The 26,917-nt window shown below is 43.0% G+C and overlaps 1 protein-coding gene across 3 annotated transcripts in view; it reads right to left on the reverse strand.

Moving 5' to 3' along the window:
* SPRED2 (sprouty related EVH1 domain containing 2) overlaps positions 1-26,917 on the reverse strand; it is a 122,486-nt gene that overhangs the window by 4,088 nt on the left and 91,481 nt on the right. For all 3 annotated transcript variants that reach the window (XM_012501238.2, XM_030827306.1, XM_030827305.1), the window contains 3 exons: positions 19,562-19,730; positions 16,910-16,974; positions 1,804-1,953 (listed from right to left, as the gene is read on the reverse strand). In XM_012501238.2, coding sequence (XP_012356692.1) covers positions 1,804-1,953; positions 16,910-16,974; positions 19,562-19,730 — 384 coding nt within the window. The remainder of the gene's footprint in view (positions 1-1,803; positions 1,954-16,909; positions 16,975-19,561; positions 19,731-26,917) is intronic.

Consider the following 26,917-nt stretch of genomic DNA (forward strand, 5'->3'; position numbering starts at 1 on the left):
ATCTCACAAATACTGAGCGGCCAGACCAAGAGCCACACCCTCTAGAAACCTGCAAATCTAAGCTGCATTCTCCCTCAGGGTGGAAGAGGCTTTTCTCTGCAGTTAGTCCTGCTACAGGCTGCAACCCTGCCTTGTCCAGAGCAGCAGACACTGAATAAATATTTATTAATTACATGCATATAACCCTGGCTCACCCAGGGCCTCTCAGTGGAGGCAGAGAACTGAGACTTCTTGCTTTCAAAGTCCTTTGGGCATGAAGGTTTTTCAGGGGTTGAGGAACGTGGCTCTGGAGTGACTCACTGCAGTCAAATGCTGACATTTTCTAGCTAGTACCTAAGGCTCAGGTTCCCTTTCTGTCAAACTGCATAGGACTGTTTTGAGAATGAAGAGAAATAATCTACAGAGGGTGTCAGCTCACAGCCTCGCTCACAGGATGCACTTGATACCTCTCGCCATCACAGTCATTATCATATTGTTATAGACTTGATCATGTGCTTATTAGATTTACCCATCACTTCCTACCAGAGGGCAGGGCCATATCCCACACATTTTGCCTTAATTCCTCTCAAATTCTTGGTATCACAGTTGCCTAGGATTTTGAAAATCATGATTCAGAAGGATTTCAAAACAAATCTTGGAAACTGACACAGGCTTTACTAATTCTTTATTTTGGAAAGTAAGGAAAGTAAAAAAGTTAATTTCCATCTACTGCTACCATAATGTGATATTCATTTATTTATTTTTTGAGATGGAGTCTCACTCTGTCACCCAGGCTGGAATGCAGTGGCGCAATCTAGGCTCACTGCAAGCTCCACCTCCTGGGTTCACGCCATTCTCTTGCTTCGGCCTCCCGAGTAGCTGGGACTACAGGCGCCCGCCACCACAACCAGCTAATTTTTTGTATTTTTAGTAGACACAGGGTTTCACCGTGTTAGCCAGGATGGTCTCGATCTCCTGACCTTGTGATCCACCTGCCTCGGCCTCCCAAAGGGTTGGGATTACAGGTGTGAGCCACTGCACCTGGCCAATAATGTGATTTTTAAATAGGACATTTTAATCCCAAAATATTAGGAAGCACAATCTAAAATAATTTTTTTTAAAAAGAGTCAAATAAATCTAGTTTTATGTTTAAGAACAAAACAAAACAACTCACTGCCCTTTTTTCTCATTTCAAAGCAGCCTAGTGGCCACAGCACCCCATACAGGTACCAGTCCATGCCCCATGATTTGGGAAATTGCTCTGCAAAGCAGCCACTTGGGAAATATTTGTTGAACTACTGAATTCTGAGCTCCAGCTACATCTGCCTGAGCAAGACTGGGCCTGTGGCCTGTAAGGCTGGGGGCTCGAGCCAAGTGTGCAGCATTCCTTAGTCCTGACTGTGGCTCTGGGCTTCCACACAAAGCCAGGAGGCCCTTTGGACAGAGGAATGCAGGAGGCAGTGTAGCCCCCTGGGTGAGAACAGGCTTGGATTTGAATCTCATTCCATCAGATGCTCTGCCTCTCTAAGCCTCAGCTTCCTCATCTATAACCAGGGGAGGCTGAAGACTTGCCCTGTGGGGCAGTTTCTGAGGATTAAACCACATAAAGCATATAAAGGGTCTGGCAAGGTGTCTGGCACACAGAAAACACTGGATGAGGCTGAGGTGCTACCACCAATGCCACTTTCAATATGAAGTGGGGGTAAAAGCAGGAGCAGGAGAGGCCTGTGGTCATGGAATTTGGCTGAATAGGAGGGGAAAGAGGCTATTCCAGAATCAGAGGCACCACCCTGATGCCCTCAGAGGAACAGGGCTGCTGCTCACCTGATCAAGGTGATAGTGGTCCGTGGGGTATGAGTCGTGGAGGTGGCCCAGGGTATAAATCCTCCGGTGCTCACAGGATGTGGGAGAGGAGATTGTCCGAGTAGGTTGCTCTCTCTTCTGAGAGGAATTAGAAGAACTGTCTGTAGCTGTCTGTGTAGAGGGAGGTAACCAAGAGTCAATTTAAAAACAATAACAAAAACCCCACGCAGCAAACCCTGACGTGCACTATTCAAATACTAGCTATTCCCCCGTTGTGGCATCTTGCTGCTCTTCCCAAAATCTTGAGTTTGTCTTGGCTACAACAGGAGGACCCCTGAATGGCCAGACTGTCTGAACACAATGTGGCTGGTTCAAAAGGTGGAGAAGCCCAGCCACCAGACCCTGGAAAGGTGGGTTTTTCTTAAATGTGGGAACAGTGACTGGGTGCAGGGGGAAAGGCTGGATATACCAGGCTCCCCAAAGGTGTGTTCTAGTTTGATCAAGAATGGTTACCCTGGCCAGGCGCAGTGGCTCATGCCTGTAATCCCAGCACTTTGGGAGGCCAAGGCAGGTGGATTACCTGAGGTAAGGAGTTCAAGACCAGCCTGGCCAATATGGCAAAACCCTGTCTCTACTAAAAATACAAAAATTAGCCAGGCATGGTGGCGGGCGCCTATAATCCCAGCTACTCGGGAGGCTGAGGCAGGAGAATTGTTTGAACCCGGGAAGCAGAGACTGCAGTGAGCCGAGACTGAGCCACTGTACTCCAGCCTGGGTGACAGAGCAAGACTCCATCTCAAACAACAACAACAACGAAACAACAACAACAACAACAAAAAACAGAACATAAATAAAAGAATGGTTATCCCATCTGTGGCCCTGGTTGTGAGGTGTTATGGCAAGCAGGGAAGATGCACATAGGCAAAAATGAAACCCACGTGTTTATATGGAGGGGGGGAAATCTCCACCTGGGAGAGTCTCAGAGGCAAGGATACTTCTGAGGTACCTTGAGTACTGGATTTCCAGGAATAAATTTTGTATCTTTGGGGTTGGGAGCAAGACTTGGAGGTCACTTTAAACTGGAAGTGAGATGGATGACTGCATAGAAAAACAGAGGCTGCCTCTGTGAAGGGTGAGTACAGAGCTGTTTTGCCCAGTAGAGATGTCAAGTTAAGACTAGAGTCTCCGTAACCATGTCTTTGGAAGATGATTAGCTATCAGTGCACATTGTACAAGCAGATCCCACAGGCACCCAGTATGCCACCTGATAATGGTTTGGCTGTGTCCCCAACCAAAACTCATCATGAATTTGTGGGAGGGACCTGCTGGGAGGTAAGTGAATCATTGGGACAAGTCTTTCCCGTGCTGTCCTCGTGATAGTGAGTAGTCTCAGATCTGATGGTTTTTAAAGAACAACCTCTTTTTAAAGAGCTTGTTCCCCTGCACAAGCTCTTTCTTTGCCTGCTGCCATCCGCGTAAGATGTGACTTGCTCCTTCTTGCCTTCTGCCATGATTGTGAGGCCTGCCCAGCCATGTGGAACTGTAAGTCCAGTTAAACCTCTTTCTTTTGTAAATTGCCCAGTCTCCGGTATGCCTTTATCAGCAGCGAGAAAATAGACTAATACTCCCACCTGAGACAAGACGGAGCATGCCAGGTGACTGGTGGCCATACTCCACAACCCTCCCAGCCCAGGGGCTATACAGGGGCCTTGTTAGATGCAGCTGGCAACCATCTTTAAAACCAGGACCCCCAGAATCCCTACCCTTCCTTCTGCTTGCTTAGAGTGACATATGTCTCCACCCTCTACCATTCCCCAGCTAAACAGATGAAAAGGCTTTTTCTGATCTCTAGATATTCTCTTTCTGGCAAATCTACAGGAACTTTCCTTTGGCTACTGATTCTTACTTGTATATTCCCCTCATCTCATTTGCTTATATATAATTTTTAAATGTATTTCTTTATGTATTTGGGACAGAATCTTGCTTTGTCACCCAAGCTGGAGTGCCGTGGCATGAACACAGCTCAAATGATCCCCCTGCTTCAGCTTCCTGAGTAGCCGGGACAATAGGTGTGCACAACCACCCCTGGCTAATTTTTGTATTTTTTGTAGAGACGGGGGTCTTGCCAAGTTGCCCAGGCTGGTCTTGAACTCCTGGGCTCAAGTGATCCTCCTGCTTTGGCCTCCCAATGTGCTGGGATTACTACCATGAGCCACCATACCCTGACTTATCTATCACTTTACATGTTCTTGTTAGCTATCATAAATCATTTTAGGGACAAGGTCAAAACAAAAAGACTTATAAAAGTTCTTTTTATCCTCCTCTCATTTATAAAGTAGCACAAACTTAGAAAAATAGCACTACAAGAATTTAGGAAAAACACACCCATATTTCTGTTATGCAACATAAGCACTGTTAGTTTTTAAACCTTGGTCCACATGTGCAGCATCTCTCTGGGGACCCAACCCTCCTGGATGTTTCTCTACTTGGGTTTGGTCTATGCCATGCATGGCTGATGCCTGCTTCTGATCCCCGAAGCCATGGTGACTAATTTCAATATGAACACACAGTGCTCTCTGAAGCAATATAGAGAGACTTTTGACAGAGAGGTCGGAAAAGCAGCTGTCTCCATTTCTGTAATCAAGATCTAAGGGTCCTATAAGCCTTGAATCCTGGCAAGAGTGTGGGGAAAGGACTTGTCTGAGGATGGCAGCAAGAGAAGCCACCCTTAGACCCTTTGAGCTGCTGGATCCAGCCAAGCCTGAATCCTGATCCACTCTAGGATGTCCCAATGATGACAACAATTCTCTTTTGTAACTTAAGCCAGAATACACTGGGTTTGTCACTTGGGTGCACTTTCCCTTCACTCTGGATTCCTTCCAAGGCAGTCCCACAGGCACCACACTCCTGGCTTCTCTCTACCCCTTACTTCTCCCCAGGTTCCCTCCTCCTCCTCGCAAACAACTCTTCTTGGTGTCATACGTGTGAGTGCTTATGGTGTGCCGGCCTGAGCTACATGTGGACACGGTTCCTCAGCACGGCCAGCAGGTCACAGGTAAAATACCATCTCCATGTCACACACTGGCACTAAGAGACTCTGAGAGATGGCGAATTCAGGCCATGGCAGCACAGAGTCACTGGCAGAGCTGGGACTGAAATGCAGCCTCCCTGACCACAAAGCCCAGGGAGATTTCTAATAGGCCCCACACACTGCTGCCTCTCACACCCAGGTAAGTCCACTTCCAACTCCTATGCTGAGAGGTATTTTGTTGAGATTAACACAAAACACAACTTCTCCAAGTCACAAGGTACACCCTGCTGTATACAAACCCAAGAGATGAGGAGATGATGTCTCACAGTACAAAGGTTACTACAGATCTCAATAAATACCTCTCAAATGAGTAATCAGGGCCTTTCAGTGTGATTCAAGTCTCAAGAGTTAAATTCTTATCCAACAGCCACGTTACAGTCATCTATTAGGTTAGACGTTACCCTTGTGTTGAACATTGTAATAAGCTCTCAGTACTTAATTCTCAGAAGCCCATTTAATACACCACGGTCACCACTGCGTTAGTCATCTGTTCACCCTAACCCAGCCTATTTTCTCTGACCCACGTTTGGGTTAACAATGTGTAGAAAGTCCTTCTGAGAAATGAGGCACATCCGGCTTTTCCTAGGATTCATTAGTCGATCAGAAATGCTACCTTCCGATACTCCCATCCCACCTCCCCAACCCTCTCTCCCTGCACAGTCCAGTGCAAAGCTCCCCAGACATTTGTCAGAGGATCTGAGACTGAGAAAGGCCTTATCCGATGAGGAATTTCTACAGTGAAGCAAGGAGGCCAGAAGACCTCGAGAGGCACGTCCACAGTCTACTGCCTCCTGAGGGCAGAGCTGAGATTGCGTCCTAGCCGAGCCTGCAGCCTTCCAGGCCCAGCTGTTCAGGGCTGTCTGAACTCCGGGAAGGTTCCATTGGAAGCCGAGGCTTATTTCAGATCGATACTAACAGACGAATCTTACAAAGCAGCTAGTGTGACCTACAAAGAAAAGGAATGTACTACCAGGGCATCTCCAAGAAAGGTAAGGGGGAAAAAAAATCTCCTTTTACCCTCATGCACCTCTGAACTGGCTCTCCTGTAACTCTGCCCTGGTTTCCTTGTGCTGCAGAAAAGCAGCCCACCTGAGGTATGCACATACCTAATACACAAGCAAGGTTCTTAAACATCTCTCTGTTATTTCTGTGCACAAGCTACTGACATCTACCAACCTACCAATCTGAGAGCTGTCACCTTCAATGAAAGAGTTGGCAGTCACATGCTCCCAACTGTATCTACACTCCCCTTGCTCTCCAGTGGGGGTCTATGAACTGTTAGGGCTTTGAAGAACAAAAGCAGAGGTCCCCTGTGACTACTCTGTGCTCGGGGACTTCAGGCTCCTAGGAGGCATGACTGTAGCATCCTGAGAGAGCAGGTCAGAGTGGGCGTTTAATGTCTCCTGCTGTGGACACTGAGGCTGGCAGTGCCATCTGGGCCCAGCTGACACTGGGAGATCTTGTGCACTATGATGCAGGGAGCACAGCCCTTGCCACCTGCAAATGTACCCTCTAAAAACACTCTTGCTTCTGGGTTTGACTCTGACTCAATGTCAATGCTTGTTACTAAAAAGATGTCCAGCTGGGTGCAGCCGCTCATGCCTGTAATCCCAGCGCTTTGGGAGGCTGAGATAGGATGATCGCTTGAAGCCAAGTGTTCGAGACCAGCCTGGGCAACAAACCAAGACCCTGTCTAAAAAAAAAAAAAGATGTCCAATTAAGAAGTGTGCAACCTAATATGAGGCACTGAACAACAGAAATGCAGGGGAGTATTACAATGCTAAAAACAACAGGGTCTCAGCCCAGGCAGACTAGATTTGAATAATTCTCTGCTAATTGTAAGATGATTTTGGTCAAGTTAATCTCTAACTCTAGTTTTTACATCTGTAAAATGGGGCCAAAATCTTCCTTGGGGTTATGGCAAAAATAAAATGGGATTTAAAATTTGTATTTTATTATATATTTTTTTGAGACAGAGTCTTATCTGTCACCCAGTGGAGCAATCTCAGCTCACTGCAACCTCCGCCTCCTGGGTTCAAGCGATTCTCATGCCTCAGCCTCCCGAGTGGCTGGGATTACAAGCACGTGCCAACAAGCTTGGCTAATTTTTTGATTTTTTAAGTAGAGATGGGGTTTCACCAGGTTGCCCAGGCTGGTCTCCAACTCCTGAGCTCAGGCAATCTGCCGGCCTTGTCCTCCTAAAGTGCTAGGATTACAGGGATGAGCCACCACGCCTGGCCTAAAAATTTCTATTTTAAACTGTGACTGCTGGTATATGAAAGTTACTGATGCTGTATGCTGATCCTGTATCTGGTTGTTTTGCTTAGCTCCCTCATGAAACTAGACTTTTCTCTTTTTTTTTTTGAGACGGAGTCTTTGCTCTTTTGCCCAGTCTGGAGTGCAGTGGCACCATCTCGGCTCACTGCAAGCTCTGCCTCCCGGGTTCACACCATTCTCCTGCCTCAGCCTCCCGAGTAGCTGGGACTACAGGCGCCCGCCCCCACGCCTGGCTGATTTTTGTATTTTTTAGTAGAGACGGGGTTTCACCTTGTTAGCCAGGATGGTCTCGATCTCCTGACCTCATGATCCACCCACCTCGGCCTCCCAAAGTGCTGGGATTACAGGCGTGAGCCACCACGCCTGGTGAAACTAGATTTTTCTAAGTAAATAATTTTGCTCACAAAAGATAGTTTGGTCTCCCATATATATATATATATATATATTTTTTTTTTTTTTTTTTTTTGAGATGGAGTCTCGCTCTGTTGCCCAGGGTGGAGTGCAGTGGCACGATCTCGGCTCACTGTAAGCTCTGCCTCCTGGGTTCACGCCATTCTCCTGCCTCAGCCTCCCAAGTAGCTGGGACTACAGGCATTTGCCACCACACCTGGCTAATATTTCGTAGTTTTAGTAGAGATGGGGTTTCACCTTGTTAGCCAGTATGGTCTTGATCTCCTGACCTCGTGATCCGCCTGCCTCGGCCTCCTAAAGTGCTGGGATTATAGGTGTGAGCCACCGCGCCTGGCCTCCTTTCCAATATTTATACCATCTTCTTCTTATCTCATTGCATCTTTTGCCGGGGCTTCCAACATGACATGGAAAAACAGAGGGGACAGTGCCCTGCTTGTCTTGAACCTGACTTTGATAGAATTACTTCTAATGAATTTCTATTAGATACAATATTTCTAGGTAATTGGAGTGATTATAAAGTTCCAAAAGTTTCCTTCTATTCTAGATTGCTAAGGATTTTTACCAGATATTAGATGTTATTAGATGATTTTTCTGTCCACTGAGATGATTACACAATCTTTCACTTTTATTTTATTAATATGTGAATTAAACAGCTTTTCCAACATAAACCTTCTTTGCATTCCTCAGATACATTCTACTGGTCTTTCATTAAATATGCCTTACTAATATGTGATGTGATGTGATTTATTTATTTATTTTTTTGAGACAGAGTCTCGCTCTGTCGCCCAGGCTGGTGTGCAGTGGCGCGATTTTGGCTCACCCCAACCTCCGCCTCCTGGGTTCAAGCGATTCTTGTGCCTCAGCCTCCTGAGTAGCTGGACCACAGGCACGTGCCACCACACCTGGCTAATTTTTTATATTTCTAGTAGAGACAGGGTTTCGCCATGTTGGCCAGGCTGGTCTCCCACTCCTGACCTCAGGTGATCCACCCGCCTTGGCCTCCCAAAGTGCTGGGATTACAGGTGTGAGCCACTGCACCTGGCCCACTGTCAAATTTTTCTATGGTTACTATAAAAACCCACATACTTTGAGTAGCAAATAACAAGCTTTGTGTGACCTGGTTTCTAAAGGCATGGTGGCTCATGCCTCTAATCTCAGCACTTTGGGAAGTCGAGGCGGGCGGATCACGAGGTCAGGAGATCGAGACCATCCTGGCTAACACGGTGAGACCCCGTCTCTACTTAAAATACAAAAAATTAGCTGGGCGTGGGGGCGGGAGCCTGTAGTCCCAGCTACTTGGGAGGGTGAGGCAGGAGAATGGTGTGAACCTGGGAGGAAGAGGTTGCAGTGAGCCGAGATTGCGCCACTGCACTCCAGCCTGGGCGACAGAGCAAGACTCCGTCTCAAAAAAATCCATCCCTTCCGAGAAGGGTTTTTGGGTTTGGGTTGGGTGCTTTGTGGGATGTGGGCTCAGACACAGAAAGTGACCATGTTGTTGGGGAGATGCCACGTGGCATGGGCAGAGGCAAGGCCAGGTGGGCAGTCCTCACACACCAATGGGCATGGGCCTCAGAGCACTGGTCCGAGTCAGGTGGCTTCCCAGAGGGGTGTGTCTGAGATGGGTCATAGCATTCTAGATGGGTAGACCAGAGGAAGAAAAGGGGGCTCAAGTTTATCAGTGAACATCTGATCAACATCTCCAAAAAAGAGCAGGCTTCCAGCGGCCGGATTCTACAGACACAGGCTGTACTTATTTTGAGAACTCAAGTATTTCCCATAACTCTCTAGAGTTTGACAACAAATGAGAGCAACTCCATAGAGCTTCAAAACTTGAGACAGAATTTTAAAAAATAATAATGGACCTTAATGTTATGATGGCTTGACAATAAATCAAAATCTGAGTGCAAAAGACACTGGGCTGAAGCTGCCTGGACTAATGGACTGGCAGTTTACCCAAGGTCAGTGCTGTTTGGTTTGGGTGGGAATCGGCCTGAATGGAGAAAGGAGACTAACAGGGCAACACCTCAGGTTAAACCTGAGCCAGCTCCCTCCTGCTGTATGAGCCTTTTTTGTACAATATGATCTCTTGTTCTTGGAAGCTTGGCTACTCTTCCCTCTCTTATGGAGGGACCTTGAGTTTACTGGGAAATTCATTAAGAAGCAAGTGCAGCAGCTCACATGCCCTGGGTCCAAGAATGAGCCTTCTTCATGTAGAAGGCCACCTCTCTGACCAAGGGAAGCTCAAGGAGGGAGGGAAGGAACCACCAGGCCAGACCAGCTGAGGAGACAGGTTGCTTAAATTGTCCATTCTGGGATGGAATCCTGGCTGCTGACCCAGCAGTTTTTGGGGGCACTTTCTGTGTCTTCAGGATGAGCCGGACAGATTTTAACGTTCACATTTTGCAGGTCTTTTCAGTACTATGTGCATCCCTTCAAGTCCTCTACATTTTGCTGCTAAACCTTTGCTTTCTAAAAGAGGGTAGGGGCAGAGGACAAGGAGGCAGCAGTTGGCAAAAAGCGCTATGGGAAAGAAAAGGTGTGGCTGGGCTGTTTTCTCAAGGACACTTGGGATTATTATCAAGGGGCACCACAGCCTTCTCAGGTAGGATGCTCCCATCCAGCACATGGGTGAGACTATTAGAGGGCTGGCAATGTGTAATTTCTTCCTTCTTCTTAGGGAGGGAGATAAAAGGGACAAAGCCCTCCTCTAGAGAGGCAAGGAAACAAGTATAGCCACTTCATCATCCTCATGTTCCCAGGAACACAAGGGCTGACTGCAGAAATCACAATGTGCAAAGAGCCAAGCCCTCTCTGACCAGCCCGTTTGGGAGATCAGTGGGCCTACGTGTTTTGAATAGGGCCATAGAAAACAATGTTAAGAAACTGCTTAAGGAGCTAGACCACATCATTCAGGAATCATGTAGCACTGCTAAGCAAAAATAGCACTATACAGGGAGATTCGAAAACCTCAATTTCAGGCCAGGCCAGATATCTTGGACAAGTTGTTTAACTTTTGGGGGCCTCAGTTTTCTCTTGTGTAAAATGAGGGGGTTGAACTAGATGATTTCCAAGGTCTGTTTGGGCCCTAATAATTTCATGTGCAATGCTTCTCACCTGCTCCTAAGAACATTACAGGTTAGAGGAGTTTGACTAAGCCCGTTGCTTAGTTGATTCAAGAACCACGGGATTAGGACAGGTGCAGTGGCTCACGCCTATAATCCCAGCACTTTGGGAGGCCAAGGGGGATGGATCACCTGAGGTCAGGAGTTCGAGACCAGCCTGGTCAACATGGTGAAACCCCATCTTTGTAAAATACAAAATATCTTTGTAAAAATACAAAAATTAGCTGGGTGTGGTAGCAGGTGCCTGTAATCCCAGCTACTCAGGAGGCTGAGGCAGGAGAATCACTTGAACCCAGGAGGCGGAAGTTACACTGAGCTGAGATCGTGCCACTGCACTCCAGCCTAGGTGACAGAGCAAGACTGTCTCAAAAAAAAAAAAAAAGTTACAGGATTAATTTAGATTGATTAAGTAGAATTTCTGCCTTGTCTACAGATGCTGCTGCTATTTCAAATTTTTAAAGGTAGCTAACTAGTAGTTTGGACTACATTTGCATTATTTTTGCTGCAATCTACCACCAAAATATATCTCAATAGCTGATGTAACTAAGGCAATATGCTTCCTTTTGCAAGAGATTCTCATTTTATATATAAGTATTTACAACTCCCCCCACCCCGTATATAAATATATTCGTTCCTTTCTTAACCTCAGCCTGAGAGTGTCTCAGAAGGCTACTGGCTCAGACTGGATGAGTTGCAAGATTTTCCCCACAATGTCTACTAAGGCTGAGAAACCTATGATCAGTCCTTTCTCCTTTGGCAAACAGGAAGTCGCCTGCCATTTTGTCAACAGGTCTTTGGGAACAGGTAGCTCCGGCTCATCTGTCCTGAGGGCCTACATTGGTTCCAGGTGTTGTCTTTCAAAGAGGCAGCAGATCAGGAAGTAGGCCAGACCTGTATTCTTTCACAATCCCAGCTAGCAGGTGGTTTGAGGCAGCTGCTGGCGGGGCTTTGGGGGAGAGATGACTCTCACTCTGTCCTAGACTCTAGGACATTATCCTCTCTCTAGGACCTAGAGGATTCTTTCATTGTGAAATTAACAACAACAAAAACCAACCAACCAACCAACCAACTAACCAAGAAAAAGAAATACGGTCTCACTATAGCCCTGGCTGGTCTCAAACTCCTGGGCTCAAGTGATCTTCCTGCCTTGGCCTCCCAAAGTGTTGGGATTACAGGCGTGAGCCACCAGGCCAGGTCAACAAAAACAATTTTGTAAAAAGTTTTGTTTCTTAAAAAAAAAAATTTTTTTTGAGTTAGGGTCTTGCTGTATTGCCCAGGCTGGAGTACAGTGGTACAATCACAGCTCACGGCAGCCTTGACCTCTCAGGCTCAAGAGATCCTCCCACCTCAGCCTCCTAAGTAGCTGGGACCACAGGAGCACATCACCATGCCTGGCTAATGTTTTTGAAAAAATTTTATGTAGAGACAGGACAGGGTCTCTGTATGTTGCCCAGGCTGGTCTCAAACTCCTGGCCTCAAGCTATCCTCCTACCTCGCTCGGCCTCCCAAAGTGCTGGGATTACAGTTGTGAGCCACCATGCTCGGCCTCTAAATTTTAAAGTTAGATGATGTGTTGATATGAAAGAAAAGGACTCTGATAAACCCACAGTTTGGCTTCACTGGAGGGACGGACTGAGGGGATGGGAGCAGGAAGGCTGGGTTTCAGGTAACCTTGAATAAATACTCTGTATGAATCAGTAAAATGGAAATAAAAGTGTCTCACTGTCCACAGCTTAAAAAGATGAGATGATATATAAGTAAACGAAGCAAGACACAAGTGGTAGGGCTTGCAAAATGCCTTGGGACTTCCTGAAACTGAGAGCATTCCAAAGCTTTTATTTAGATCCTTAGACATCTAATTAATTTAGCCACTATAGGTATTATATGTTGATAAAAAGATCCTCCTCTTACAGCGTAATGTGAGCTTGAGAGTTATTGTCATTTAGAAGATAAAGGAATCCCCACCCCGTCTTCTGAGACCTTCTTCTGACACCCCACCCTGAGTTGGGTCTCAATCAGCAGTAGTTATGGAATGCACTGCTCCCTGGGGTCAACCAGAATGTGGAGGGCTGCCCTCCCAAAAATATTTTTCTTTTTTTTTTTTTTTTTTTTGAGACGGAGTCTCGCTCTGTCGCCCAGGCTGGAGTGCAATGGTGCAGTCTCGGCTCACTGCAACCTCTGCCTCCAGGGTTCAAGCGATTCTCCTGCCTCAGCCTCCGGAGCAGCTGGGATTACAGGCATAAGTCACTGTGCCCGGCCCATTTTTGCTTTTCTTGTCCACCATAGATCAGTTTCACTGAACTTTGTAGAAGTAATTTATATTTTCAAACTATTTTCTCTTTTACTTGTCACCCCTTCCCTCCTCTGGCCCAATCCCTTAATTCTAAAGATAAGGACACCAGAAAATATTTTTGATCAACTGATCTTCTAAAATGAGACTGGGGCTTTCAAGCAGGGACAGGGGAACCTCAGACCTCCAGCAAAGAGATGGCTGAAGTCTTAAGCCAATGTACCAGTTTAAATGCATATCATTTAGGCAGCTTTTCTGCAATAAAAGGAATCTGGTATACTGACCATGTAAAATGTACTGAAACTTAGTTGGAAAACTATTTCCTTTTCTTAAGCTTCTCTGAAAGGCAGCAAGCAGTTTACGGGCTTGCATTCTGGGAGAGCAGAGGGTGGAACTGAGGACAAGTCACTTCATCTCGCTGAGCTGTGGTGGCTTTATCTGCAAAAATGGAAGTGTTGATCTGTACTCACAGGGTAGCTGTGAGGACCAAATGCAGTCACGTATGTAGGAGTGCAGTGCAAAGTGCCAGGGACAGTAATGGTTCCACATCACTATCCTTTTCCTTCCCCTCCCCTTGGGCCAGTAAATGGAGACTCAAAGGAAATATGTCCATCCCAAGAAGGTTTTGAGTCCAAAGCACAGCTAACTAAAAGCAGAATCCAGTTTAGAATGGAGGCCTCTCTTCAGACTCCAAACACAGGGATCACGTGCCACCTCACCTGTAAGAAAACACTTAGAAAGCCAGTCAATGAACCCCATTCATTACAAAACTGGTAGATCTGCCCTCAGCTTTAATGTTTGTTGGGGATAGAGTAGGTAGAAAAAAACTCTTCAAGAAAAGGAAGATGTTGTATTCTGTGCCCTTTTACTTCTGTAAATGAAACCTTGATAAGTGCAAAATTCAACAAATTCATTTTTCCACTTAAGAATGAAAAGAAACGCAACTTGCAAATACCCAAAAGCCCATCTAGGACAAAACCAACATTGTCTCGGTGCTTTGGTTTTAACTATGTGCTCTATCCATGCCTTAGACAACACCTGAGGTGGATGGGAGGGGGCTGGGATGTCGTTAGACACAATTGCACTGAGTTCCAAGTTCTAAATATCTGTCTCACCAGTAAGTTTTAGAAAACAACCACACTTTGGGAAGCTGTAGACTACACATGAGCTAAAGCAGTGCTCATGTCCCTGGCTCTAGGTCCAGACATTTCATTATCTCAGGACAGAAAATCTAATGACAGGGAGCTCGTAAACGAAGGGGGACCTGGTTTGTAAGCCCCGATGACCCGTTTTCCCATGGAGTGTGTTCCTAAGAGTCAATGGCCTAATGACTGGGCTTTTCTAGGGAAAGGAGGTACTATTGTTAATAGGTCCTTGTTTGTAAACAAATGGAATGAGGGCAATTGATCACAGACACCAGGGTCTATACAGAATACAAGAAATCAAGTGGTGCTCTTTCTGCAGTGAGTCTGCAAGTGCCTGGAAGCAGCAGGGCTGCTTCTGAACTTTCTTCCAGGCATTTGGTGTTAGCCTAGAGTAGCACATGGATCCCCTGTGGATTAAAGGACAAAACCAGGAGGGATTCTGGCTTCCATCATCCCTTTCCCCCTCACCCTCTTCTGATTCTATAAATCACTTCTGGCAGGTAGCTGGGAAGCAGCTGCGAATGACAGGTTTGCTCTGGAGCACAGGAAGCCACCTTTTAACCCGCCTGTTGTTGTTTGTCTCTCAAAACGTGACAAAGGAACAGATGTAAGCAACATGCCAACTGTTGAGAGGATCTGCTCGGAGCACTATAGGAAGCCTGTTTGGAGCCACATCACACCAGCCAATCCAAGGAAGGACAACTGAGTTCATTTCCTGAAATTCCCTCTGCACACTCAGTTCAAGTCAGGTTGGGTTGGTAATGATCAGGCTACGCACCACGCACACCCCTGCTTCCACCTTTGCCCCTATGGCTCCCAGTTCTCAAAGCCCCTTCCTGAACCCCATTCAAATGCAACTGAGAGGTTCAGTCCAGACTCACCCCCAGCGAGGACTTTTTTGATCCCATGTCCCTCCCTCATCTCTCAACCAGACTACTTTTCACAGTCTGTAAGCCTCCCATGGGTCAGTCTCATTTCTGCAAACCATATTGTGATCTCTTTGAGGGTTGGAGACATGGCTCACATACCTTTGTATTCTCAAAGTAATGGTTTTTCAAATCATCAGTTGCAAACCATGAGTACAATGGGAGACAAGTTTAATGGGCTGCACCCAATATATTAAAATATAAAATAAAAACCAGTTTACAAAAGACACTCCCGGGACAACTGGGGAACTATGAAGTGGATATTAGATGACATTATGAAATTCTTATTAATTTTCTAAGGGATAGTAATGGTGGTGTGTTTACACATGGAAATGCCTTATTTTTTTTAAAAATTATTTTTATTAGACTGTTTTTTTGGAGCAGTTTTAGTTTCACAGCGAAACTGAGTGGAAAGTAGAGATTTCCCCTGTCCCCACATACGCAAAGTCCCCCATTATCAACATCCCCACCACGGTGGTACATTTGTGACAATCGATGAAGTACACTGACACATCACTATCACCCAAAGGCTACGGTTTACATTAGGATTCAGGTGTTATACATGCTACAGGTTTGGACAAATGTATAATGACATGCATCTGCCATTACAGTAACATACAGAGTAGTTTCACTGCCCTGAAATTCCTTTGTGAACCTCAGGGGATACATGCTAAAGTATGAGAGGTGACTTACTTTCAAATGGATCAACAACAAAAATATTTGTGTGTGTATAAGCACACACGCTTGCACAGATCAAGCAAATGTGCCCAAATATTATAACAGCTGAATGTTAGGTGTAGGGTATGCAGGCATTCACTGTACTATTCTTTACATTTTTCTGTGTGCTTGAAAAGTTTTATAATAAAAAATGGAAGAAAATGAAACAAAAAAATCAAGAATGTGAGGATGAAATATGATTTGGTTTAGGTATCTATTGATATATATGTTCTGGGTCACAACATACATATATTTCTTATTGTGGGTCAAGGCCCAGAATTTGAAAATGCTTTCCAGGCTGGGCATGGTGGCTAAAGCCTATAAACCTATAATCCCAGCACTTTGAGAGGCTGAAGTTGGAGGATTGCTTGAGCCCAGGAGTTCAAGACCAGCCTAGGCAATACAGCGAAACCCCATCTTTGAAAATAAATAAATAAATAAAAAGGAAAGAAAGAAAATGCTGTCCCACGTAACTTGCTGCTCTAAGCACACAGCAGGCAGGCAATGAACTATTTGTTAATTAACTTCTAGAAGCACAGGATTTAACTGAAGCAGCAAGCTGAGAAATCATTTTGTTTCCAGTTACATCCCATTAACTCAAGCTGTGTCAAAACAGCTAAGCCCTTTCCTGAGTTAGCACACTTGGGCCTAACCTTAAGTCAGCCTTCAGGCCTTTCTTATCAGATGTTTAATTACTCATCAGGAACGACACTGCTGGCTTTCCTCCTTGATGCCAGGGAGGGAAGCGTGTTCACAGAAGACTCCAAATAGGGCAAGCGATTGTCCTGGTTTGCCTGGGATTAAGGTGTTTCCCAGGACTAGGGACATTTTGTGCTAAAACCAGGACAGACTTGGGCAAACCAGGGCAGCTGGTCATCCTAAATCTGAGCAAAGACTTTAAGAGAACCTTGCACAGACCTGGGAGAGCTGACACCGCTGTGCTGTGTGGCAGATGACACCACTGCAGCGTGAGCAACAGGGACAAACCCAGCCCAAGAAAAACTGTAGTAAGACAGAGATTGCTCTGATGCCATCCAAACAGCAACAGCAAACGCCACATTGCAAAGTATGCCTCATGCCCTTAAACAAAACCTTTCTCTTGATTATTCAACAACTAATCTGGAAAGCAAAGGACAAAGGAAACTTACTGTAAAAACGTCATCATCGCCAAGCTCAGCTTCATTATGGATGGTGGAAGATGATGTTGTTGAACCTAAAAAGACAAAAATGTAATAAATAGTGTTTCCCAAGAGGATACATCAAATCTAACCATTTAAAAAAGGATATTTTAATAAAACCACATTCCATTCTTTTTGCATGTCAATTACCAACAGAAACAAGTTACCTGGGAATTGAGTGCTTTTAATTTACTTTTCTTTAATTGATTCTTGCCAGGATGCTCCCTAAATTAACTTTGCCTGCTGTTGTTCCCAATTAATCTCTCAAACTTCTGCACTGGCTGCTAGAGAATAAGTACACAGAAAGGCACTGTGGAGGAGGTGAGGGGAGAGGCTGCTTGCTCCTCTGAGGGACATGCATCGAACCCAGCCTCTGTAGTGACCTTGAGGTCCCAGCTGTGTAGTGGGAAAAGCACTGGACGGGGAACCCCTAAGTGAGACCTGCCACAATCTCACTGTGTAAACTGGACTTAGCTCCTCTGGTGTTTTCATCTACCAGTGAAGGCATTTTAGCTCAATAGCTTGTATGGCTGTGTCCAGTTCTGAATTGAGATATTCTACTTCTAAATCCCAAATTGTGGGCTCCCTTCTAAGGGGACACCTGTGCAAGGGGGTTTCCTCTTGCAATACCAAGGCATCAGTGAGTTTGCTTTGTTTTTCCAAGTCAAAATTACAGCTCTTGTTAGAAAACCCTCCTTATTCCATCATGGAACCAATTGGACTTTAGAGTTCAATGTAATTACTTGTTCACCTTTTTCTTCATTCTGGTATGCGAATCAGGTACAACTGCCCTATTTCCCCCCATCACGCTGAATAGCAGACAATAATTCATGGATCAACTTAATTGGCCAAAAGAAACACATATTTAAAATTGCATCAGTGACAGATATACAAAAAGGGAAATTTATTCTCTATCTTTTCTTTTTCTTGGTTAGATCTTTTAAAATATGCATTTAGCAAGTATTTTGCTGGCCGGACACAGTGGCTCACGCCTGTAATCCGAGCACTTTGGGAGGCTGAGGCCGGCAGATCACGAGGTCAGGAGTTCAAGACCAGCCTGGCCAACATAGTGAAATCCTGTCTCTACTAAATTTTTGTCTCTACTAAAAATACAAAAATTAGCTGGGTGTGATGGCGGGCGCCTGTAATCCTAGCTACTGGGGAGGCTGAGACATGAGAATCGCTTGAACCCGGGAGACGGAGGTTGCAGTGAGCTGAGATCGCACCACTGCACTCCAGCCTGGGCTGGAGACTCCATCTCAAAAAAACAAACAAACAAACAAAAAAAAACGAAAAAGAAAATATTTTGCTATTACATGAAATTGAAATTAAAAGAATTGCTCAGAAAGGATGAGAAATACTTAAATTTCCAACAAAAGACTGCAAGAGAAAAAACAACAGTCCCATAATATGTTCTGTGCAACTCCTACTGCTCTTTCAGGAGTTCTCTCTACTCTGAATTACTCCAACCAACCAATGTTCTAGGAAAACTGGTGGAAAAAAAAGCTAGATAGTATGTATATGGAGAAAAAAATGACAAGTAGGAGAATGAAATGTTGTGCAATTAAGTACATGGACACAATACGGACGTCTATCAATAATAGAGGAGCTGTTTTTTCTCTAAACATGAAAAAGCTATGTTTAATAACATTTTAAATATTTGCCACTTATGTCAGACCTATGATTTGAACACTGGTTTTTATCATCTCTTTTTGGCTATCTCATAGTTGTTTATGGATTCATGTTCTAGCTAGATTTGTCTTACTACTGGTTATAATGTTAAGTAATTTGTCTTTTAAGACTTGCTTTTTTTCCTCTTCTCCCAAATCCACAATGAAGAAAATGACTTCAGAACACTTTTATTTCTTAAGCAAATGAAACATACATCCTTTTGTGATTAATTTCCCCAAGATCTGAATTTGGTATTAACATGCCTTGCTTGATATTTCTTTTTTCACAGGGCCCTGTCTATGACTTCTTTAACCCTCTGATTTGATACCTGGATGTGCTGCAGTGGAGAATTTTTGTGTTTGCATCTGTGTGGGCTCTAGCCAAGCCCACCATGAGAACTGACTGCCTAAGGGCCCTCCAGGCCATGATCAGATGTAACACAATGCCTACTACTCACTTACCCATAGACCAAGGCCTAAACCGAACCAGGGCTCCAGAGGTCACAGATCCCTTTCCTTTTCAGTGGCAGCCGTACACCCTGGGCCTCTGATTACAGGAGGACAGTGGGTAGGCCAGGAGCCTTCTGGGCCCGCCAGAATCCATTCTCTACTTCTGAGCCAAGACAGACCAGACCAAAGCCGTTTCAATAGTCAGGACAAGGTGAAAGCAGTAAAAAATACATGCACATGGAAATCCAGAACCTGCCTGTTTTTTCACAGCAGAGTCTAAAAATCAATTGAGATTACTCCTTACTCTGAAACCCATCTCCTTTTCCCCGCATTATCACTTTAATTACTCTCCTTGGATATTCCAAAAGTTTTGGCATCTACTGACATGGTCCCAAACCCTCCCGCAAATAAACCACAAATATATGATGGTAGACTATTGGAATTAAAAAGAATTTGGAACATTTCCATAGTCCCACTAAGAATGCAGCGACAAGTTCAATACCTTCTATAAGGTCTTCGATTGCTTTCCTTACTCCCCTGTCAAAGGCTCGGGCATCAGCAGGGCTTTGGAAAGTAAGTCCAAACTTCCTATTATCGACCTTCCAATGATGAAACGTTGGATTGGCTTTGGTGTAGACCAAGTCCTTCCTTACATAGCATTCCAATACCACCTGAAGGATGGAAACAAACAGGCTGGTTACTAGTGGAACAGCCATGAGGATGTCTGGTTACAGAAGTCTAATTAGGAACCATCATTGGTGGCAACTACCAAAACCCCTCTAACCCCTGCGTTCACGTATCTGTGAGTCTCTCCAATTGGAAAGGAGGCTTTGCTTGGCTGCTGACCATCCGATCTTCGCTGCTCTCCACTGTCCTGGCTGTACCCCTTCACCACACTCTCTTCATCACACTCATTCCTCTTCCTCCTGGCTGCAAGGCACTAAGCTGATGCCCAGGTCTTGGGTCTTTGCTGTACTTCAGATTACTGCTTTCATGTTGGGGTTTTTGTATTGATGGTCATCTAACTTCCCTCCCCTGAGGCTACGAATTCCAAAAGTTGAAAAATTAACTTTACTCTAAAATTTCTCCTCTCCCAACTTCTGGCAATACTAATCCCTCTCTACTCTTTTTCTCTGGCTCATCATCTCTGTGGTCATCTTTGCCTCTTCTGCCTATCTCCTGTATTATTAATCACCAGGTCCATTTCATTTTTCCTTCAACAGCTTTTATATCAACCCCATTTCAGTTGCTGCCACCCTGATCTGGGTCTCCATTAACTTTATGTTTGGATTAATAGAACAATCCTCAAGTTTCTAGCAATTTAGTCTCAGAACTGGCTTTTACTGAGTTATAATGAGTAGACTGATCTTTTTATCTCTAAGATGGAAAGAACACCAATGTTATCAATGAGAACAAGAACATGCTCTGCAAACACTTAATAAATGAGAAACCTAATTCACACTCATTGTCCAGTATATCTTCCCTGTCAAGTTTTATACGTACTCCAGTTCTCCTCCTTGTCATCTTCACAATTTAGTGCCTGATTTCAAACTATTCTCTAACAGTTTCATGTATATTAGTCTTGTTCCCCTAACTAGACTACAAAAAGTCAAGATTATAAAATAACTCCCTCTGTGTCTAGCACAGTTGATAGAGATACTAGAATTTATTTAATATTATAGAAAAGAAACATTGCAATAATTTGAATGTAAACTTCGTTCTTTATTCATTAAAAAACTCAAATTACTTACAATATTTATTCCTATGGCTTCATTACAAACACCATAATGATTTTGCTAAGTTTCAATAGCCCAAACTTGTTCTGGCAAAGATCTGCATTTACCACAATGTGATCTTACTAATTTAGACTAAATGAAGGACAAGAGTAAAGACCTGCCTAAATTAGTATACATGTAAATTAGAGAATATCTTTAAATAAGTATAAATTCTAAGAATAGATCAAAGCAAAAAGAAGGAGGCCAGTACAGTGGCTCATGCCTGTAATCCCAGCACTTTTGGGGGCTGAGGCAAGAGGATCACTTGAGCCCAGGAGTTTGAGACCAGCCTGGGCAACATGGCAGGACCCTGTCTCTAACTAAAATACAAAAATTAGCTGGGTGTGGTGGCGCACATCTGTAGTCCTAGCTACTCAGGAGATTAAGGTGGGAGGATCGCTTGAGCCTGGGAGGTTGAGGCTGCAGTGAGCTGAGAAGGTGCACCACTACACTCCAGCCCAAGTGACAGAGTGAGACTCTGTCTCAACAAAAGGAAAACCGAAATAAATTAAGGGTTGTCTAATGAATGTTCCCTAACTTAATAAAAAAATGAGAATAATATTCAAATTGGTATATCAAATAGTAGTCCTAAGCAGTTAAATTTATTACATTGTATTGAGATCGGACAACAGTCCCCTCCCGTAATTCTATTTATGATTAAATTGCTTATTATAGCCATTTCTCCCTAAGAATAGCACAATGATTAAATGTCAGCCCAGCCCCATTCCACACTGGGGAAATCCAAATAATCAAGAATTTAACTAACAAATGTTATCTATTTTAGAATTTAATAGTCTCAATTCAAAGTCTCAAAATAAACTTTTTGTATTCTAAAATGCAAATACAAAGACTCCTAGTTTCTCCATATTTTGGGGGTGAAAAAATTAGTCTTTGGTTGATATTTTCTAACTTTGAAATTATTCCAAAGGTATATTTTCTTAGAAAAGTTTAAGTAAAATGGCCGGGCGTGGTGGCTCACGCCTGTAATCCCAGCACTTTGGGAGGCTGAGGCCGAGGTGGGCGGATCATGAGGTCAGCAGATTGAGACCATCCTGGCTAACACGGTGAAACCTCATCTCTACTAAAAATACAAAAAATTAGCCGGGTGTGGTGGCGGGCACCTGTAGTCCCAGCTACTCGGGAGGCTGAGGCAGGAGAATGGTGTGAACCCGGGAGGTGGAGCTTGCAGTGGGCCGAGATCACGCCACTGCACTCCAGCCTGGGCGAAAGAGCAAGACTCTTGTCTCAAAAAAAACAAGTTTGAGTAAAATAAGTTCAGCCACCTAAATTAAGTGAGGGGGGAAATCAGATACCATCTCTTTATGTCCTCTAAAGCAAAATAGTATCATATGTATCTAAGTTTAAAGACAAAAATGAAAAAGTTTAGATGCTTTAAACTTCCTAACAGATATAAACTCTCTGGTGAAGTTTTGGCACACACACAATTAGACACTAACTTAAAACTTGAGAAAGGCTTTAAAAAATACCCATTTAAATAAGATGCATAAGGAGAAAAAAAATGATTATGTTCTTGTTAGAGACTTAAAAAAAAAAAAAACTACACGAGAAATACATGTTGTGGGAGATTTAAGTATTAGCTGAAGACATGAGGACTCCATTCTTACTCATCTCTCCCCTCCACGGTCAACGTCCCTCTCTGTCGAGTTCCCCACTGTCAGTACAGCGGGCACAATCCCAGTTTCCATTTTGTGGCTTCTTTATATATACACACGTAAGTTTCTGGGTAAGGGTAACTGTGTTTAAATGTAGCCACACCTATAAGTTGTTTTTAACTGGCTTTTTATTTTCCTTAAAAATATGTCATAGAGATACAGGAAGGTAAAAATAATTGTTTAATTTGTCTGTATGGATGTATTAGATTTATTCAACCATTCTCCATACTAACGGGCATTTATGTCAGTAAGAATTGGTGACCTTGAAGACAATGCTGCAATTTACATCCTTATCTATATTTCAAGTATAAATTAGAATTCTAGACAGCTTCCTGGTACTTAAAGACTTTTCTAATGAGTCAGTGGCAATATTAAAAAAAGTAGTTTTTTTTATATTAACAAGTCAGTGGCGATATTAAGAAATGTAGTTTTTTTTATATTAATGAGTTAGTGGCAATACTAAGAAATGTAGTTTTTTGATATTACAGAATAAAATGTATCAACATTTGGAAGATCTGCTTAACTCAGTGGAGCATTATTTTTCAGGTGACCAGTGCATGATGTTACAAAATCAGGGATGAGTAAAAGATCTATTGAAAGGGAAAGATAAACCAGTGGGTGGTAATGTAACAGAGTATGAAATGTTCATTGATAGATTTCAGATTCCACATGGTTGAGTTTTAGTGTAGTATCAAAGAAGAATATCTACAATTGTCTGAAAAGGCTATTAAAATATTTCTCCCCTTACTAACTCCCCTTCTCTGTGAGTAGCTGTATTTTCTTTATATACTTCAACCAAAATAATATATTACAGATTAAAAGCAGGAGCAGATACCAGAATCCAGCTATTTTCTGGTAAGCCAGATATTAATGAGATCTTCAAAAACATAAAGCAATGCCACTCTTCTCATAATTACTTTTGTTCTGGAAAAGTTATACAGTTATTTGCTATAAAACTGTCATTTATATTAACAATACTGTTTAATCAAAAGTTTTAAATTTTTTCCATTTTAATTTCTAATATGGTAAGTTATAAATAGCTGTAACTCACCAAACCAAAAGCTCTCTGAGGTCCTGAATAAAATTTTGGAGTGTAAAGGGATCCTGAGACCAAAAAAGTTTAAGAACTGTTGCTGTCCATAAATCTCTGTGTGTTTAAGTCTTTTTCTAAAGCATAGTGTTCTAGATGTGAACTGCTAGGTAAAAAGATATGCACATTTAAAATTAAAATCCTGCCAAATTGCTTTTCAAAGAGCTTTGCCAGCTCAAATTCCCACCAAATGTTATGTGAGAATGCTCACTGACCTACACATGGGCAACGACTGGAATGATCAAACTCTTAGATTTTGTGATTAGTCTCCATAAAGAGGTTTCTCACAAGATTTGTTTCAGGAGTAAACTCTAATCCATCTAAAAATGAGATTCAACTCAGAAAATTTTAATTTACATATAATTTCTCAGGCTTGACTGTCCCCAGCTTACCAAAAAATTATCTGACTACTTGTGAATGGGTGTCTGGAACAGAGACTTTTCCCATAGAAACAATGGTAGTTAAGTTAACAGCCCTCAATATGTAATGAAACAAACTCCCACAATGTGCTGAATTCTAGACCTGCACTACATTGTAAAAACTGACAACACTGTTTCTATCTGAAAGAGCACTTCATGCCCTAGTTGGAATACTGGGAACTCTGATACAATCCATCCAATATATCCTAAAAATAATCTTCATCTTTTCTTTGCCATTCCACCTTTTAGAGGGGGGTTCCTCAATAACTCACCACATTTGCAGAGCTCCCATGTGGGCGCATGGTCTCCAGTGGGCACTAGCATTGCATTAGAGAAGCTTGAGAGGCCAAAGGAAGAGTTATCATATCTCTAAGGAGAGAGAAGGGGGAGGGGGGTGGGGGAGGGCGGTGAGAGAGAGAGAGGGAGACTGTGTACGGGCATGTGTGTGTGTTGTGTGTGCACGTGCATGAGTGTGCTGGGTATGGGTGTGAGGGGAGGGGTTAAGTACCACTCAGTACAGAAATCCAGAATTTCCCAGAGTGTGAAACAGGCAAGGTGAGGGATGGAGAGACAGAGAAGTACAACAGGACGTATGGGTGTGTGATTTAGGTACTAATGAATATAAAAGCCCAGAAGTGTGGAGTCAAGGAATGTAAAGGTGACAGGAAAAGGGGTGGGGAAATGGAGAAACATGATGTGGGAGGGGATGAGGCACACTTTTAGGATAGCGCAATAACAGAAGTTGGTCCACGACTCAGCAGGGGTGGACAGGGGACTGGACTGCCCTAATAGTATGCCAAGTTAGTGTGAAGGGACAGGCTTTGATTTTGCAAAGAAATGAGCTCAAACGCTGGCTCTGCTGGTGACACTGCCCACCCCATGCTGAGGACGTGGCTCACTTCTTAGAGCATTGAGTTTCCCCACTACAATGTGGAAATAGTAATATCTTCCTCCTTCAAAATGTTGCAGGAATTTAACTGAGGTTATTTACTCGAAGGACCTGGAACAAATGGTAAAAGTTTACTATGCACTAGTAATGTCTTACCAGTGACTAGATTAGACAAACTAAAGGGCCACTTTAGGTTGAAGTATTCTATGACAAACCATAGAAATACCAGGAAAAAGTAGCTCTAAAAACATAACCCTAAAAACAAAAAGACCAAAGAAGTGGAAAAAAATTGCTATATATATACATAAAAAAAGAACTAAAAGGGCAAGCAACAGATTATAAAAATATACTTGCAGCAAATATGACAGATGGAGATTCATAACTTTATTATGCAAGAGGGCATACACATCAAGGAGAAAAATAAGGCCCCGATAAGTAAATATACAAAGGACATCAACAGATAATTCACAGTTACAACTGTTTAACAAACACAAAAACATTTTATCTCATTAGCAAGCAATAAGATTTTATATGTACATTTTATATACATATGTGTATCTATATACATATATGTATATATTTTTATATATACATAAAAATATATTATATATACACATATGTATTTTATATACATATATTTATATTTATAAATATATAAATATAAAATATTTATATACATATATTATGTGTATATTTTATATACATATATTATGTGTATATTTTATATACATATATGTGTATATTTTATATACATATATGTATATTACATATATGTATATATCTATATATATGTATATAATATGTGTATATATATGACTTTTGATACGTGTGCAAGGAGCTGCTACCAGTATTAGAATTTCCTTTAACACATTGAGGGATATAAAATATACATATATATAATATATGTATATAAAATACACCTATATGTATATTTTATATCCCTCAATGTGTTAAAGGAAATTCTAATACTGGTAGCAGCTCCTTGCACATGTATCAAAAGTCATAAAAATATGACCTCCTAAATTATTCCAAAACTATAATAAATGTGGAAAATTCACATAGGTATATTCCTAACACTGAGGTGAGGGGAAGAACCTTAATATTTGACACTAAGGAGGTGGTCAAATAATGAAACATCAAACTGATATCAGCAACATGGAAAATTTCTTTTTTTTTTTTTTTTTTTTTTTTGAGACGGAGTCTTGCTCTGTCCCCCAGGCTGGAGTGCAGTGGCGCAATCTTGGCTCACTGCAAGCTCCGCCTCCCGGGTTCACGCCATTCTCTTGCCTCAGCCTCCCGAGTAGCTGGGACTACAGGCGCCCACCAACACACCCGGCTAATTTTTTGTATTTTTAGTAGAGACGGGGTTTCACCGTGTTAACCAGGATGGTCTTGATCTCCTGACCTTGTGATCCGCCCGCCTGGGCCTCCCAAAGTGCTGGGATTACAGGCTTGAGCCACCGCGCCCGGCTGAAAATTTCATATGAGAATGTTAGGGCAATGTTGTTTCATCATAGTCTTGAAAGAAAATGTTTAAGGCAAAGTAAATGAGATACACAACTGTTTAAAAATATGGCTGGGCACAGTGGTATGTGTCTGCAGTCCCAGCTACTCTGGAGGATGAGGTGGGAGGACCATTTGAAGCCCAGGAGTTGGAGGCCAGCCTGGGCAACAAAGTGAGATCCTGTCTTTTTTTTAAAAAAGTACAAAGTAGGAAAATTACATCAAAGGGCTAAGGGTGGTTGTTCAGTTTTGGGGTCAGAGTGACAAGAGAATCAAATACTGGTTCCAGGCCCCCAAAACAGGCCACTAAGAACAAGGAATCTTTCTGAATCATAATTTCTTCAATTACAATTATACAGGCTGCTGTAAGGATACAATGAGAGATCTAACCGAAGGGCTGGATTGTACTTAGTACGTGGTACATGCTAGATAAATGGTAGTCATTTTACTTTTTATTGGTAATGTAGTTACATTGCTTTTTATTGCAAAAATGTTATAAACAAGAATGT

Source organism: Nomascus leucogenys, chromosome 14 (genome assembly GCF_006542625.1).
Source record: "Nomascus leucogenys isolate Asia chromosome 14, Asia_NLE_v1, whole genome shotgun sequence".
NCBI lineage: Eukaryota > Metazoa > Chordata > Mammalia > Primates > Hylobatidae > Nomascus > Nomascus leucogenys.